Here is a 17,454-nt window from a genome sequence, read left to right on the forward strand (position 1 = left end):
TTTTATTTTTTTATTGCTAGTAGGGTGGGACTGAGTCCCTTGTACTGCGGCCTCTTCTGGCCTATTTTACCAGCCCCAGATGATAGGCGAGGGTGATTGTGGAGCAATTGGTGGAATGAAGATTGACAGGAGAAACCGAAGTACTCGGAGATAACCTGCCCCAGCGCCACTTTGTCCACCACAAATCCCACTTGTTCAGACCCCGGGATCGAACCCGGGCCGCCACGGTGGGAAGCCAGCGACTCACCGCTTGAGTTATAGCGCGGCCTTATATCCGCCTATATTTCTTCTTCCTCTCCCTTTCTCTGTTTTCCTTTATGTTCACTTCTCTTTTCTCCTTCCTTGTTCCCTTTATTGGCATTTCACCTATCCACGTATGTTCCTTCTGCCTTCCTTCAATCTACTGTCTTTCTTTCTGTCCTCTTTGTTCCATCTTCCTTCCATATGTTTTCCTTCTATCTGTCAACCTCTGCCATTTATGGTTTTTATTTTTGTCTATAGTTTTTACTTCCTCCCTTCTTTCCTTATTCAACTTTTTTTTCCTCTTTCCTTTTTACATAATTAACCACTTGTACCTGGTATAGGCAGACCCAAAGAAGCAAGCACTGTCTCCCCTAAGGTACTGCAACCTGCATCCCACCTCAACTGGAAGCGGCTTAAGTTAAGAGGGCAGCCTTTTGAAGTAAGGCGGTCGCTATAACCTCCTCTAAAAAGAATTCTTCATTATGGCCACAGTGTCTTTACGGGGTTCTGTGTGTTTCTCAGAAAAGAATCAGCATTATCGGATTGGCAGCAGTAAGGCAGAAACATAATTCTAAATATATTGCTTAGATGAAATTTAATGAGGAGCTTCAAAACTCGTACTCTTGCCCAAGTATAATTAGAATGATCAAGTCAGGGAGGATGAGGTGGGAAGGGCACGTAGTACGAATGGGGAGAAGAATACATATAGGATATTGGTAGGAAAGCCAGAAAGAAAGTGACCACTGTGAAGACCAAGGAATAGGTGGGTGGACAATATTGAAATGGATCTTAGAGATTTAGGATGAGATGGAATGGATTGGTCTGATCTGGCTCAGGATAGGGACCAATGTAGGGTTCTTATAAACAAGGCAATGAAACTTCAGGTTCCATAAAATGCTGGGAAATTCTTGAGTAGCTGCAGATTTGGCGGCTCCTCAAGAAGGGCTCAGCTCCATAAATAAGTAAGCAAGAAAGTAAGATGAATGGCCTTGCCATAGCTCAAGCGATTAGCCGCTGGCTTCCCACTGCGGCGGCCCGGGTTCGATCCCGGGTCTGGTCAAGTGGGATTTCTGGTGGACAAAGTGACGCTGGGGCAGGTTTTCTCCGAGTACTTCGGTTTCACCTGCCAATCTTCATTCCACCAATTGCTCCACAACCACCCTCACCTATCATCTGGGGCTGGTACAATAGGCCAGAAGTGGCCTCAGTACAAGGGACTTAGTCCCACCCACTAGCAATAAAAAAAGTAAGATGAACTTTATGCTTAAAAGAATTAACGTATGACACATTTTGTATTCTAACTGAAAAGCTTTAGGCGGTAGCAATAAGCAGTAAGGGAAATGCGAACGGTAATTGACCGATGTTGTACGATAACAGTGAGCGAAACTTTGGCTTCAGCAGCTGTCAGAAGTAATGATCCCTATTTGCTCGCGTATGTTGAAATCAAGCATCTCCAATTTGTACACAGCTATGACTTACAATTAAACATCGCGATCATCTGCTCAGATATGTGCGTCTCTGTGTGCCCTCTATCGTGCATTGCATTAATTATCTCTACGTGTGTTTTGCGCGACACACAAATCGTTGTGGCCGTCAAAACCAAAGCGTCACATCTCCCAGCAGCTTGAAAATGGAAGGCCATACAAAGATGGAAGGATGGAAGTGTGTTTACGTAATTATACATACACACATAAGCATGGAAGGTTATTTCGTTATGTCTGTGTTCCCGTTGTAAATCCATAAACTAACTTTTGCTACAATTATTATATGAATAAGGCTGACTGCCAAGACGGTAGAACAATCTGAGAGTAAAATCGTGGCTAAAACATCCACTTTTCACTCCAGCCTGAGATCTGGAACGTTAAAAAATACCATGCTTTTTACATGTTCATCAGTCAAGGTAAGAAGTGATTTTAATGACTGATTTAAGTCAAATTTGTTGCGTTGACGACTCATGATGTAAAAGGTCTTAATATCCTGTTAGTTATATTTCACGGAACAGGATGAAAACAATAAGAATAATACAAGGCTTCGTGGGGTCTATAATTGAGATCCTAAAAAACAGTGCTCATGAAATATCACGAACGAACGTGGATATTTATGCATCGTGGAAGGTCCGAACAGAAAAATGACATCAAATAGCATGCATTAGACAGATCTGGCAAGACCTATACCGTTAGACATGCCACGGCGTCGTTAAAGAAACCAACATAATCCAACAAGTGTTTCCTCTAAACTAAATAAATTTCCATTTTGTGATCATACCTCACTCGTTAGGCCTAATTAATGTATTCCATAAAGCAGAGTTCTTCATAAACTGAATGTCACATCTTGTCAAATCTCTCCAGCCTTTATGAAACTCGAAGGGACTTCACCGTGTTCACATAAGCCCTCTACTGCAACTTCTCATTAGCCAGGTGAATTAAATCCACACGCTCACGTCTTACGTATTTAACAACCTTTCTAATATTATAATCACAACTGCATCTTCATTCATTCATCGGTAATCTGTCAGACGACAGCTCTACAGTCCCTTCCAAAACACTTCCTCCACTTAATGCGATCTAGAGCTTTCTCCTTCAGATGACATATCCTCTTCTGTCCCCAAGGTCATCCAGCATCTTCTTACGTCTTCTGGTCACTTCTATCCGCCCCTCTATCGTTCCTTCAATAACTTCTTTTAGAAGGCAGTTACTGCGTAAGATATGACCAATCCAATTAGCCTTCCGTAACTGCATCTATGTCCCTTTAATTGTTATCTTCGATTCAGAACTTCCGTCCAGGCTTCCATGCGTGCCACATGTTCTTCCCATCTCATCCCTCATTATTTCATTATCATACAAATCAGAGTCTTCTACTCTTCTCCAAGTATAATTAGAATGATCAAGTCAAGGAGAATGAGATGGACAGGGCATGTAGCAGGAATGGGAGAGAAGAGGAATGCATATGGGATATTGGTGGGAAAGTCAGAAGGAAAGAGACCACTAGGAATACAAATACGTAGGTGGGCGAACAATATTAAAATGGATCTTAGAGTGACAGGATGGGTTGCTATGGATTGGATTGATCTGGCTCAGGATAGGGACAAGTGGAGGGCTCTTGTGAACACGGTAATAAACCTTTGGGTTCCATAAAATGCTGAGACATTCTTGATTAGCCGCAGATTTGGCTTCTCCTCAAGAAGCTCTGAGCTCTATAAGTAAGTAAGTAAGTTCAAGTCAGAGTATAAATGACAAAACTCCTCATTTTGATAATTTCCTCCAAACCCCGCTTCATTTCCCCTTCCTTTAGGTCAATATGACGAATGTAGTATATAAAACTTAGCCCAGAAGTAAACGTACGTGATACTAGAAGCCTAACTACCTTATCATTTGAAGGAAAGCAAATAATCTTTAAGGAATGCATCCTGTTGTGTTATCTTACATACAGTAGATCCTTCGTTTTGTTTCCGTCTCAACACAACCACCATTAGAGTCTCATTCACAAGTACCATAAATATAATAATTTTAACTCATTGTCTAAATGTTAGTACATAATAACAATGTAATCTAGAAAGCAGTCTTCTGGGATTTGGCACCGTGTATATGTGGTGTTAACCGACGTTTCGGNACTGAATGCAAAGCGAGGTACATCAGTAATAGTTATTATATTGTAATGTTTGAATTCATACAAAGCGCAGTTCAATAGTCTGAAAATAGTTGTTAATGTTTACTGCCTGATGATGGCATTATCAACCGAAAGATGTAGCGTATTACCTTACAATTAAGGCCAATAAACTCATTATACGCAGTGAAATGGAATGAAATTTTAATGCTTGTTGTGTTGAGGTGGAAACAAAACGAATAGTCTATAAAGCAAAGTATTTAATCTTATGAAGACCAGTGAATGCTGTAAACACCACCGCCCACAGTTTATTTACCCTAACACATTAACTGCTTAGTCTCTGTAATGGATGCGCTTTGTTACTTATGAAGTAAGAGGTGACTCTTATTTATGTGAATTACAGACTCAGAGGTTTAAATCTGATCATAGTGAGACATAAGTCACTGCTGCAGTAACAGGTCCGTGTGAACACTTCAGCTGTTAAGGTCAGACCTCTTGACTCCTTGAGTCTTCCCTTTCCTGTGGCAATGATAATATCAATAACTTTCTCCTCGAGCCCACATAAATCAAATGCGACAACTTAAATATCCCTTATATGGTCATCATCAATATTGGGTCGCTTCAAAAACAAGAATAAACACCTCTATATAACTCATATAGGTACACCAACACGTATATGTTAAATCTGTAGCCCATATCCTGGATATGGTGAAAACTGTCTTTACTGAGTTTTACTGAGAACGTAACCTCAATAGGTCGCGACATTAATGAGTATCAACACATGAAAGCGTTACTCTTGTCGAAATGCTTATCTAGAGAAGTCAGAAAATGTAGCCTACTCACAGTGTAACGGTTCTGATATGTCAATTCTGTTTTCTTAATCTCAGCCTCTAACAGAAATGAGTACCAGGAATCTTCCTGGGGGTAAAGGCCGGCCGACGCGTAAGGTTCACAACCTCACCGCCATCTGTGAACCGATTGTCTAGAAAATGTGGGAACCTCAGCGTCTAACAATCCTATGGGCCTCCATAGCCTGTTACAGGGATAGCTTTATATTACCTTTACCCCGAAAATCATAAGACTTACCCACAAAGGCAATGTGTTGTTTCATACCTTGTTTACAGAGCAAGAAATGAAATTTGCGCGGAAAGGCTTATAAACCTCACGTGATTCCTTGCTGCTTGCTGCCCGAATGTAACCAGTATTAGAATTTGTTGACAAATTGAAGCTGGGCTCAGTCGGTATAGGGACGGGCTACGGGCTGGACGACCAGGATTCGAATCTCGGTAAAAGCAATATATTATCTACTCCACAGCTTCCTTACTGTCACTGTGGCCGAACCAGCCTCCTATCAAATGGGTACCGGGGGATATCTTTCCCCGGGTTAAGGCGACCAGGGCGTGAACCCAACCACTCACCCCCATCTAGTGCCGAGGTGTGTTCATGGAGTGGCGACAACTTTAACTTTACTCACCAGTATCAAATTTAAGAAATCCATTAAGCTCTTATCGAGTTGTTTCAAGCAGGAAGACGGACAGCTATAGGGGCATATTTTCATAGGTTTTCTTTACGCACAGCATTCTATTGTAACGCCGGCAAGGATAGCAGACAAATCCCGAGCAACTGCTAGTGGGCTAATTCTACCAGTGAAGTTACGAGGGAGGTCAGTATATAGGTCACAAATAGATGTAAAACGTAAAATACGTGATACTCGGACCTGGAAAAAACATTTATTTCTCGACATATCCTCCACCAACATTGATTAAATTATTCCATCGTGATCAAGTCAAGGGGGATGAGGTGGGCAGGTCATGTAGCACGAATGGGTGAGACAAGGAATGCGTATAGGATATTGGTGGGAAAGCCAGAAGGAAAGAGACCACAGGGAAGACCAAGGCGTAGGTGGGTGGACAATATTAGAATGGATCTTAAAGAGATAGGATGGGATGGTATGGATTGGATAGATCTGGCTCAGGATAGGGACCAGTGGAGGGCTCTTGGGAACACGGTAATGAACCTTCGGGTTCCATAAAATGCTGGGAAATTGTTGAGTAGCTACAGAATTGGCGGTTCCTCCAGGAGGGCTCAGATCCATGAGTAAGTAAGTAAGTAAGTAAGTACGAGTAAGTAAGTTCCATTGTTTTATTTGTGGGTCGAAACCGGAGGCGTAGAAACCTTTTTTGACTGCTGTCTCAGCCACTTCCGCACCTCCGTTTCAATCTCTTCAGCGAAACGTTTCCGACCAAGGCTGAACACCCTTTGCACTGAGCCATTTTACCCACAAAAACGCACAACAGAACGCTACTCTTCAGTAGCATATTCTTCAAGCGCGTTCGCCATTTTGACTACCGAAATCAGCCTCTGAACATATGCATGCGCGTCTGCTACCTAGACCGTCATGAGGCTGGACTGTGATACACATAGAAAACAACTGCTTTACTCATATTTCCATTTGTGACCTATTTACTGACTCTCCTTTTCATTATTCTCAGCTTCGGCGTAATAAAACAGTGACTTTCAATTGCATCTTGTCTCCACCGGTCATTGTTAGAAAGTGTTATGCCGATCACAGCAGAAACAAAGCTTCTCATTTACCAGGAAGCGCTTTTTTATAATTATGCATAGTTAAATTACTACTATATTAACCATTAATGAAAATTCTTATTTTTAAAACCTCACGTCCCATCCACTCGACAAGAAGTTCCACCAGTGGGGCGCGGCCCACATGTTAATAAAATCAGTTACGGAAAAGGCGTGGGTAAGACGGAGCGACTGTCTTCGCTCGTTTGGAAACCTGGGTCGTGGGTTCGAATCCCACTCAAGGCATGGATGTTTGTGTGCTTTTTTCTGTGTTTGTGTACAGGTAGAGGCCTTGCGACGAGCTGATCACCCGCCCAAGGAGTCCTACCGAATGTGTAAGATCTAGAAAAACCGAAGTGCACGGAGAAGTTCACGGAGGTAGGCCTAGGCCCACTGGGGCTGTAGTGCCAAGGGAAAAAAAAGACTGAACGAGTCATCATAAGATGTTTTCGGAAATAATTGCTTTAATTGATTAAGGACAGCAGGAATAGGGAGTCAAAAACAGTGAGTTTTGAGGTTAGCCTTTACACAGCTGATAGAGTGAGTGTGTATATATGTCACGTCTGAGATCTTCCACGCCATCGAATAATCAATCACCTCATCCACATGCAGAGACATGCCAGCTTACCCACAGGCTATCGCTAATTCTACGAGACACGAAATAATCCATGGGTTCTCCTGTTTGTTCCCTTTGCGAGGGCCGCACCACAGCTCAAGCGGTTAGTCGCTGGCTTCCAATTGCGGTGGCCCGGGTTCGATTCCGGGTCTGGTCAAAGAGGATTTGTGGTGGACAATGTGGTGCTGGGGTGGGTTTTCTCCTAGTACTTCGGTTTCCCCTGTCAATCTTCATTCCACCAAATTATCCATCATCATAATCACCCGGGGCAGGTACAATAGGTCAATCAGTGGCCGCCGTGCCGAGTGGACCCAGTTGGACTCCACCCCCCCAATAAGCTAATTAAAAAAAAATTAAATTGTTCCCTTTGAAGCTCAAAGATAAAATTTGTGCGAGATTGCTGAAGGTTTCAAGAAACACGCCGCAATGTATTTAGGACCCTAGCACAGCAAAGGAAACGGAGTTTCCTGGAAGACACTCGTTTTATGTACACCGAACTAATTAACTCTCTAGCAATTCTGTGGAACTCAAAGATCCACATAAGTAACTAACTATATCATCTAAGTTTCTAAGTCTTTACGGCGATCTTGGTATAGACTATGGGGCTTGTGGGTTGTGATGCCGTATAGTGTTGTACATGTTTCGAGATGGAGACATGTTCCTTCGAATTACGTGTGTCCATATACAAGACTGTACGGTGTCGCAGACGAGAAAACTACAATTTAAGAAACCCCCCGACTTTTGGAACCCGAAGATTCATTAAAAAGTTGTCCCTGTACATATCTAATTAAGCACAAGGCCATGAAGACGTATGGGGGAGTGGATGTGTAGATCCACATTTTGTTTACCTCGGCACTATTTGGAGGTGCGTAGTGAACTTCACGCCCCCCGTACCCATTGTATGGGAGGCTGGGTGGACCCCAGAGCCGATCTGGACGATGTTGAGAAAAAAAAATTCTTGACGTTGCCGGGAGTCTGACTCGACCCCTCGGTCGTCCAGCCCGTAGCCAGTCGATACACCGACTGCGCTGTCTCGAGTACTGTCTTCAAAACAGCTCGCCACTAGGCCTGATCTTGGGGCGGATAAATCAAGCCCACACACACTCACCCACTCTCTCTCTCTCTCTGTCTATCTATCTTTGCGATCCTGTTCAATATATTCCGCTCGTCTAGACCGTAGTCTTCCAAGCCGTCTCTTGTGGCCGCGCCATAGCTCAAGCGGTTAGTCGCTGGCTTCCCTCCGCGGCGGTCCGGGTTCGATCCAGGTCTGGTCAACTGGGATTTGTGTTGGTCAAAGTGGCGCTGGGGAAAGTTTTCTCCGAGTACTTCGGTTTCCTCTGCCAATCTTCATTCCACCAATTGCTCCACAACCACCCTCAGCTATCATCTGGGGCGGGTACAATAGGCCAGAAGTGGCCGCAGTACAAGGAACTTAGTTCCACCGCACTAGCAATAAAAAACCATCTCTTTCCTATACGCTTTCCCACAAAGCACTGTATGATTTCTCACTTTCCCATATCCCTCATATTTCAACCTCCCTCTTTACTCCTACTGATATTTGGTGACGAAGCTCCTCATTACGTAGTTTTCTCCATTCCCTTGTCACTTCCTCTGTCTTAGGTACAACTACATTGCCAACGCTCTGTACATAACCAACCACACATCACTTCCCTCTACGCGAGAGTCCAAATGTTCGCATCTACAGAAAGGGCAACAGACGGGAACCCCAAGGATTCAGAAGTGAATGGCGAAAACCATTCGTCAAATTTAATCTCCTTTAAATTTCGTTGCAAACGCACTTTTTATTTGTTTCTCCGCTTCTGCTTATATTTCAATGCCTCTTAATACAAAATCTTGAACGTCTACACAAACATGTAGCAGTACCATTCACTACCAACCCCAAAACTTAAGTAAAAGGTAAAGCTATTCCTGTAACAAGACGTGGAGGCCCATAGGGTTGTGAGACGTCGAGGTTCCCACATTTTCTAGACAATAAAGTCACAGATGGCGGTAGGTTGTCAGCCTTATGCGCCGGCCGCATCTTCATCCCCAGGAAGATTCCTGGTACTGAGTCGATCCCAGGGCCATAGTGCGGCTGGAAAGACTAGGTCAATTGAAGAACTCCAATGACATCGGTAATAGAACCCGCGACCTTCAGGCTCGTAGCATAGTGCCTCAAATAACTATGGTGCTGCGTGTCCCTCACGACCTGAGTAACTAATATAAATTTAACACCGACCTACACTCTCATTCTTGGTCTTTCAAGTTACCGCCTTTTTTTACCCAACCAGAGTCCGTAAGTTCCACAGACTTCCAATCCAAACGGCACGTTCAGCTCATCGTTACTTTACCGATAGTAGCAATCGATATCTGCCACATTTGGTTCATTTGCAAGTTTACTAATAACGCACACTTCTCATGAGTATGAAACACGGTGTCCAACATTATGGCAAGAATATAGGGTGTTTGAAAACACGGTGCTAAGGAGCATATTTTGACCTTAGAGAAGGAATCATAGGAGGGTAAGAAAAATTATATACTGAAGAGCTCCGTAATTTTTCCTCATCGCCAATTATTATTATGGAGATCAAATAGCGGATATGATGGACGGAGCATGTAGCAAATATGGGAGAGATAAGAAATTCTACAAAATATTACTGGAAAACAGTGACGGTAAGAGAACGCTTGGGAGAACTAGGCATAGATGATGTTAATAAAATGGATTATAAAGTTACGTACATGGTGTAGGAATGCGTGTTGCACTCAAATTGCTCAAAATTAAGTTCAGTGGCGGGCTTTGGACAATACGGAATTTAACCTTCGGGGTTTGCAAAAGATGGAGACATCTCGACCAGCGCACTAGCTACAGAAACCATCCTGTTCCATGAAGTTAGTTAACTGAATTTTTATAATACTAAACATTTAATTGTTACAGCCAACTCTTCTGCAGTACGAATTTGCTTAAACCGGATCGATTATATGTGTGTAAATAAAAGGTAGAGGTAAAGCTGTCCCTACGCTTAACTAATTAAGCACGAAGCCATGAAGGCGTAGGGGGAAGTGGATGTATAGATCCACATTTTCTTGACGTCGGTACTAGCTAGAGGTGAGTGGTCAGCTTCCTGCCGCTTTACCCCCAGGGAAAGAGCCCTCGTTACCGATTGAATAGGTTGTTGGTTGGACCCTAGACCCGGTCTGGACGACATGGATAAGTGAAAATTCTTGCCCCCACCGGGACTTGAACTACGACCCCTTGGTCGTCCAGCTCGTAGCCAGTCGCTATACCGCCTGCGCTACCCTGGCTCTTGTGCAAAAATATAGGAGAATAATTTCTTGCCGAAAGCGGGAAAGTCTCTTATACGCGGTCAACCGAGCGTGTTCTAGTAGGTTCCAAAATTTCATTGATGTTTAACTTTGTGTTAGTATTTTATCCGGTACCTAGCACTCCGTTAATCTTATTGGAAAGCATAAGTATCCGTTGGTAATTTATGTTGATGCTGAACTCTAAAATACGTTATTACATTGCACAGTACATTCATAAATAAATATAATTACAGTATATTTATGATCTTATTATTTATTTATTTTATTTTCCAAGGCCGAATTCCAGTACGCGGATTAATCGAACCTGTCGCTTTCGAGGCATATTCCTCGCGTTAGAAGAGTGTTTGCTCTGTACTGTACTATGAGTATATGTTCACTTGTACAGTAAAATCAATTTAGGCTTCAAGGACAACAAATAATATTTTGATATTTTTTTGCACTGAAATTGTACTTATACTCCTGAAAATTAATGGGAAAATGTGTATTTAATTTCTCGTACGTTTGTTAACAATGTGCATTTTTCGATTGGATTGTAGCATAAAGCTTGTGGACCTGGTTTTTAAGAAGTTTACGATAAACATATCAAGAACGCGGGACGCATGGAACAACCCAGAAATACATATACAATTCTGATTACTTATCTCTGAGGAAGACATCACTTGGAAAATCAAGTCATCGGCTGGATGACGATAATAAAAGGGATCTTGAAACAGGCTGTATGCGAACCAGCATAAACTCGCCAAGGTAAGAGTACAATAAACCAGATCTTAACCAAAACAGGCTGTATGCGAACGAACCAGCATAAACTCGCCAAGGAAAGAGTACAATAAACCAGATGTTAACCAAAACAGGCTGTCGCCAAGGAAAGAGTACAATAAACCAGATCTTAACCAAAACAGGCTGTATGCGAACGAACCAGCATAAACTCGCCAAGGAAAGAGTACAATAAACAGATCTTAACCAAAACAGGCTGTATGCGAACCAGCATAAACTCGCCAAGGAAAGAGTACAATAAACCAATCTTAACCAAAACAGGCTGTATGCGAACCATCATAAACTCGCCAAGGAAAGAGTCCAATGACGGTGATGAACCTCTGGGTTTCAGCAGATGTTCCTGTATCAACTAAGACTGTTCATTGCATTGTTTTATACATGTATGAATAAAAGCAAGGCTAAGGAGTTCGATTGTGATTTCCCTGGCCGTGGAATGGAGGGGTTACTTAAGGCAAGCATCAGAGAACAGTGATGTGTAGGAGGGGGGTGTGTACTCTGTTTTCAACGGAAAGGAAACTGCCGCATGTCGCGTGGGATTAGAAATGAATTAATGTGCTTATTTAGTCATTGCTTATGATAGCGTCCTGTCGTATTCTGACCTAAACAGTGAATCAGAACCAGCGACTTTAAGAACGGAAAAAATGTGAGATACAATATATTACTTTTTTCAGAATGAATATTATCGTTAATGATTTAGCGAAAATCATTTCTCTCTGCCCCTCTCCGTGTGCCGCACTTGAATGACGTCACCATACAGCTAGCACACCTCACAGGGCCGGAGACTCTTCAACCGAACTGAATGCCGTGCCAGCAAATGTAAGCTCGTGGTCAGCCTGCACTACACACGATGTCCCCCACTCACAGTGTTTGTCATCCCAGCGCGGTTGCTTGCCGTCCTGCACCCGCCAAGGCACGAGACGATTTACGATAAAATATACTTCACTTTCCCCTTCTGCCATTCAAAGTAACGATCAGTAGATCAATGGGCTTGAATAGGTCTGACCTTCAGCTCTGCCCTCACCTCTCTCCCTGCATAAAGCGTCGAGAATGTCCAGACATAAGAAACAGGAAGTAAATGGGGTGGCTAGGACATAAAACAAGGGGGAAGTAAACTAATAACTGTTTTGATGATCAAACCAAGGAGGACGAGATGGACGTTTCATGTAGCACGCATGGTGGAATACGAAATGGTAATTCGGAAGTACCATGCAGAAGGGAATTTTATTATTAAATGCATCTCGGATAGTGAAGGAGACTAGTTTTGCTTCTGAAATCTGAGGTTCTCATGACTGTGATTATGAAGGGCGTTCATCTACTGGGATGTGACGTTCATTCTGGTTGAAGTTTATTGAGCTTTCGGAGGAACGTACTACCTCTATCTTCAGAGTTGAAAACTTAGCTATGGAAGCAAACAGAGTACAGATGGAAAAAGATATAAATATTTTAACTGGCTCAGAGAATGGCCTTAACACAGGCCTCTGTGGATGTGGTGAGAAAATTTCAGACCCCATAAATTCATGGAATTCCTTGGCCTACCAATTATGAACTGTTCAGTGCACGTGCCGTGCTACGGAGTCTGTTCAACGCACAGAGTTAGTATTTTGTTATATTATTTCCAACGCTATATTCATTAGCCAGAGTTCTTATTTTGAAACACAAATGAAGGGAGACTTATGAGATCAGTTTGTTCTCGAATAATATAAGCCAATGGAATGTTTAGAACCTCTCCCTTTTCACTGATACACATATTTAGGGCGACACAGAGCACTGGAAATGTTAGTGCAAAATTTAGGCAAGAAGTAGGACTTCTAATGAAGAAATAAATCAATACTGGAACTAAATTTCGAATCAATATCATCATCATCATCATCAGTAATCTGTCAAGACGGCAGGTCCACAGTCTCTTCTAAAACAACTCCACAACTTATTGCGATCTAGAGCTTTCGCCTTCAAATGAGAATATCCTCTTCTGTCCCCAAGGTCATCCAGCATCTACTTACGTCTTCTTCCTTGTCTTCTTGTCACTTCTATCCGCCCCTCTATCTTTCCTTCCAAAACTTCTTTTAGAAGGCAGTTTCTACGTAAAACATGACAAATCCAATTAGCCTTCCGTTTTCTTATTTCATGTAGGATATTCCTCTGCTCACTGACTCTAATTAACACTTCTTCATTTCTCACATAATCGGTCCAATTGATCTTCTCCATCCTTCTCCAACACCACATTTCGAAACTTTCCAGATGTTTCTCATCTACTACCCTAAGTGTCCATGAATCAATATATACTTTTTTAAATTTATTTTCCGAAATATCTTTCCGACATTAGCACATAATACACAACTCAACTGTGCTCATTTTAGATGAATATCATTATTAATGTTTCTAGCGTAGTTGATTGAGGCACTATGCTACAAGCAGGAAGGTCGCGGGTTCAAGTCACAATGAGGTTATTGGATATTTTTTTTAATTTACCTAATCCTTCCAGCCGCACTATGGTCCTGGGTTCGACTCAGCCTCTAACAGAAATGAGTAACAGGTATGAATTAAATAATTCTCCTGGGGAGTAAAACGCGGCCGGCGCGTAGGGCTGACAACCTTGCCGCCATCTTTGAGCAGATTGTCTAGATAGTGTGGGACCAGCAACATCTCACAACCCTATGGGTCTTCACGGCCTGTTACAGGGGTAGCTTTACTTCTTACTTCACAACTCAGGTTAACTCATTCAGTACTTAGACTATGTTACGGGGCTGGGACCACACATTTGGACCTGCTATGCCTCGCACTCAACATCCAATTATATGAGTACTAGGGGCTCTTTCCCTCGCAGTAGAGTGACCGTGAAGCTGATCACTCATCTCTATTTAGGGTGAAGGTTCAGAATGAGAGGAGCTACCATCCACTCCTCCCTACATCTTCATGGCTTGTTGCTTAATGAAGTACAGGGGTAACGTTTTCTGTTCTTTCCTCTTAATGACGTCAGACCGAATACTTCACTTATGCAATTACGGTTTAGTCCTGTTTAAAAGCATGTCAGTAGCTCAGATCATAAAATGTTGCATGGCTGGATGATTTAGTCAGTAATGAATTAGAATAAGAGTTATGTGAATGAAGCGGTCGTGGCCTAACTTGAGATATCGAAATTTTCCCGAAGAAAGTGAGGAAAGGCACAGAAAACCGCAGTCGGATAACCGGTCTTCTGGCCGAATTTTGAAACCGGGACTCCAGAATATGGAGGAAGGGTGCTGTCCCTTCCACCTCAATGTCTGGTTTCTAAATGTTAAAGCACCGTACATTGATAATGTCTCCCTGCGACTGAAATGAAGTCATACTCACCGGTCTCTCTGTCGCTGCGGTCTTCAGAAGTTGTGGTCGACTCCCCGAACATGTCGAGTTGCAGAGGTTCCCGGGGCCCCAGTAGCAGTTCCTCTCCCGACCCAACCTCGGCTGTCGTTTCATAGAATATCTGTTGACAGGTGACCACAATGAACAGTTTGAAAATATCGGAGATTGCTTAAGCCCTACGTTCAGGATCTGCAGTGTCTGCCAGCGTTTCTCGGCAGTTCGACCATGCCACAGTTCTGGGAGAGGGATGGTGGGTTGATGTTATACTCCGATTTTGTACATAGTGTTATGTTAGAACCGTGATGTCTGTCACAGCAACTTGCCAAGTTTCAGCTCATTATCACCAATATGGTCGAAATAGTCAACGATTTTTTAAGAAAGTGGAACTTAAAAGTGTATTTTATTGCACAAATATTAATATTGAGCTCAAGTATCTGCTTCTATATCCTAAAACTATAGTAATCAAAATTCTGGATGAATTTTATAGTATTCTGAATATCTACTTCTGAATACTAAACTCAAGTAATTGTTTAAAGAGGAGAGACCCCTTAAGATAACGTTACAAAAATTAAACCTCCCTTAACTTTGTTGGATGTGATTTACTGAACACTTAGACAGAGGAGATTCTAAAGGGTTCTGACGATGGTTGATGACATAGATTTACTGGGTTTTTGGATTTCTTCCATCGTCCAGAATTCTAGGTAATAGAGGACACGACGTTTCGGAAACTGGATCTGTTTCCTTCTTCAGGTGAGAAAGGAAGACAACTACTCAATTGGGCCCCTTAGGAAGAGATCGTGTTGCAGGTCAAATTTATGTGGGAAAACATGCGTTTTGACGGTGGGCGATATACTAAAACTGAAAGAAGAGAAATTTGGAGGATTTATATGGGGCACCAATTTTAAAAATGCTGCAAAAACAGCTGATGAATATGCCCTAGAGCCAGGGCTCTGAAAATTCTTGTACTTTGTGGTACACACTGAAACACATTGTCTGAATACCACAGAAAACAAACTTCAAACTACACTGATTATTTTTGAAGCCACTGTAACCTAAATAAACAATTATGAGCTTCATATCTGTCACGTGTTAGGCAGTATTCTGAATCGTTTGAAAATAAAAACTTCGACAAGTAAGTTTCCAGTGGGAATGTTGCCAAAAAAAACTGAATATTTAGCAGGCCTGCCCCTGACAATTTGCCTTTGTACCTGTAGGGGTACTGAAACCACAGTTTCAGAAGGGATGGACCTAAAACGTTTAATATTTGCTGAATGATCATTTGGACATAAAAAATATTTTATATACCGTATATTCACCAAAATTAATGCAGTTTTACAAGAGTCTCATTTAAACCTATGAAGACTGAATTTCTTCTCAAATATAAAATTCAGTCCGTACCTCACAGGAAACACATTATATCACAGTTAAAAAACTACCAGTTAATGCTGTTTAGGAAAAACTCGCTGTTTATTGTAGAACCATTCGCTACACACATACAGACAAACAGTGGATGGTTCATGTAAGAGCAACAGTGCTTGAAACTGTTAAGAAACAAATATATTTTATGCCGGTGGTTCCAGCTTTACGCGCTGGCCGCCCTTTACCCCCCTTCCCCCGGAATATTCCTGATACTCATTTTTGTTAGGCCCTGGGGTTGACTCAGCCTCTAACAGAAATGAGTACCAGGAATTAATTAAATAATTTTCCTGGGGAATAAAGGGCGGCCGGCGCGCAGGGCTGACAACCTTACCGCAAAAACTTTGAGCCGATTGTCTAGATAATATGGGAACCTCTACGTCTCACAACCCTATGGGCCTTCACGGCCTGTTACAGGGATATCTTTACTTACTTACTCATTTCTGTTAGAGGCAGAGTCGTTGCCAGGGCCATAGTGCGGTTGGGAGGATTAGGTAAATTGAAAAAATCCACCCCATCCAGATAGAACGTTTACATATTCCTTTTAATGCTAAAGAATCTTTTAGCCCACTTGTGCCTGAGAGTTAACTGAGTCATTGCTGAAAGTCGGTTACGTCATACTTGTAAATATGAGAGACATGGCCAGAAGCACACAGACATAATTTGGCATAAGGAGGTACCGATCTGTCACTAACAGGACTGGACGATGGACAGCCTGCTCACTGTCTTCGTTGCTTTCCTTCTTGCATGTTTATATACACTCAATCTCAAAACTTCTCTATTCCATTTACTGTAAAGTATCCACTGAGTCCTCCCCTCCATAAATTCCCGTACATTTATCTTCTCATAATGCAAGCGCTGTGGTCTAGTGGCAAGAATTCCTGGCTACAGATCCAGAGGTCCCGGGTTCGATTCCCGGCAAAACCAGATTTTCTGAGTAGTGGATCTGGAACTGGGTCCACTCAGCCTCGTGAGGATAACTGGGGAGCTATTTGAAGTAAATAGCGGCTCCGGTCTAGAAAACCGAGATTAACGGCCGTGGGGATCTGTTGCTCTGATAACGTGACACCCTCTATTCGAAAAAATTGGCATTAACTTCGCCGACAAGCGGCAGTCGCTCTGTAGGTATAGTTCGCTTGCGGATTGCAGGCCACGGAGTTGGTTTACTTTGTTTATAATGCAAGTACCTCATCATTTAGTTCACTCGCCAATTCACATTTTCTCCTGTAGAATGAGGCCTGATACTGACCTCTGGAATCTAATGTTCGTATTGCCACGTGATGAAGTCTGACTACAGACGGGTTTTGGAAAGGTAATTGGATTTATTGACCACTTACAGACAGTAATTACAAGTAAGTATGGCGCTATCGCTAATGCATATGCTCTGCAGTTCACTACAGTATATACTAAGCCCTCTCAGTCTACTGTATCTTCACCAGTCGTTGTCTGGTAACGGTTTCAAAGGCGGACGTTCCCCTTACTCTGTGTTCCCGGACTGTCACCGTGCCTAAGCTACCAGATTCTAACAGCAACTGCTCACAACGACTGAATTACAGTTC

At 42.5% G+C, this 17,454-nt stretch overlaps 1 protein-coding gene across 5 annotated transcripts in view; it reads right to left on the minus strand.

Moving 5' to 3' along the window:
• Positions 1-17,454, minus strand: part of LOC111874828 (histone-lysine N-methyltransferase MECOM) — a 496,931-nt gene that overhangs the window by 92,132 nt on the left and 387,345 nt on the right. For all 5 annotated transcript variants that reach the window (XM_023870663.2, XM_033755627.1, XM_023870664.2 and 2 more), the window contains one exon: positions 14,471-14,600. In XM_023870663.2, coding sequence (XP_023726431.1) covers positions 14,471-14,600 — 130 coding nt within the window. The remainder of the gene's footprint in view (positions 1-14,470; positions 14,601-17,454) is intronic.

The sequence above is a fragment of the Cryptotermes secundus genome, unplaced genomic scaffold, assembly GCF_002891405.2.
Source record: "Cryptotermes secundus unplaced genomic scaffold, Csec_1.0 scaffold74, whole genome shotgun sequence".
NCBI classification, from domain to species: domain Eukaryota; kingdom Metazoa; phylum Arthropoda; class Insecta; order Blattodea; family Kalotermitidae; genus Cryptotermes; species Cryptotermes secundus.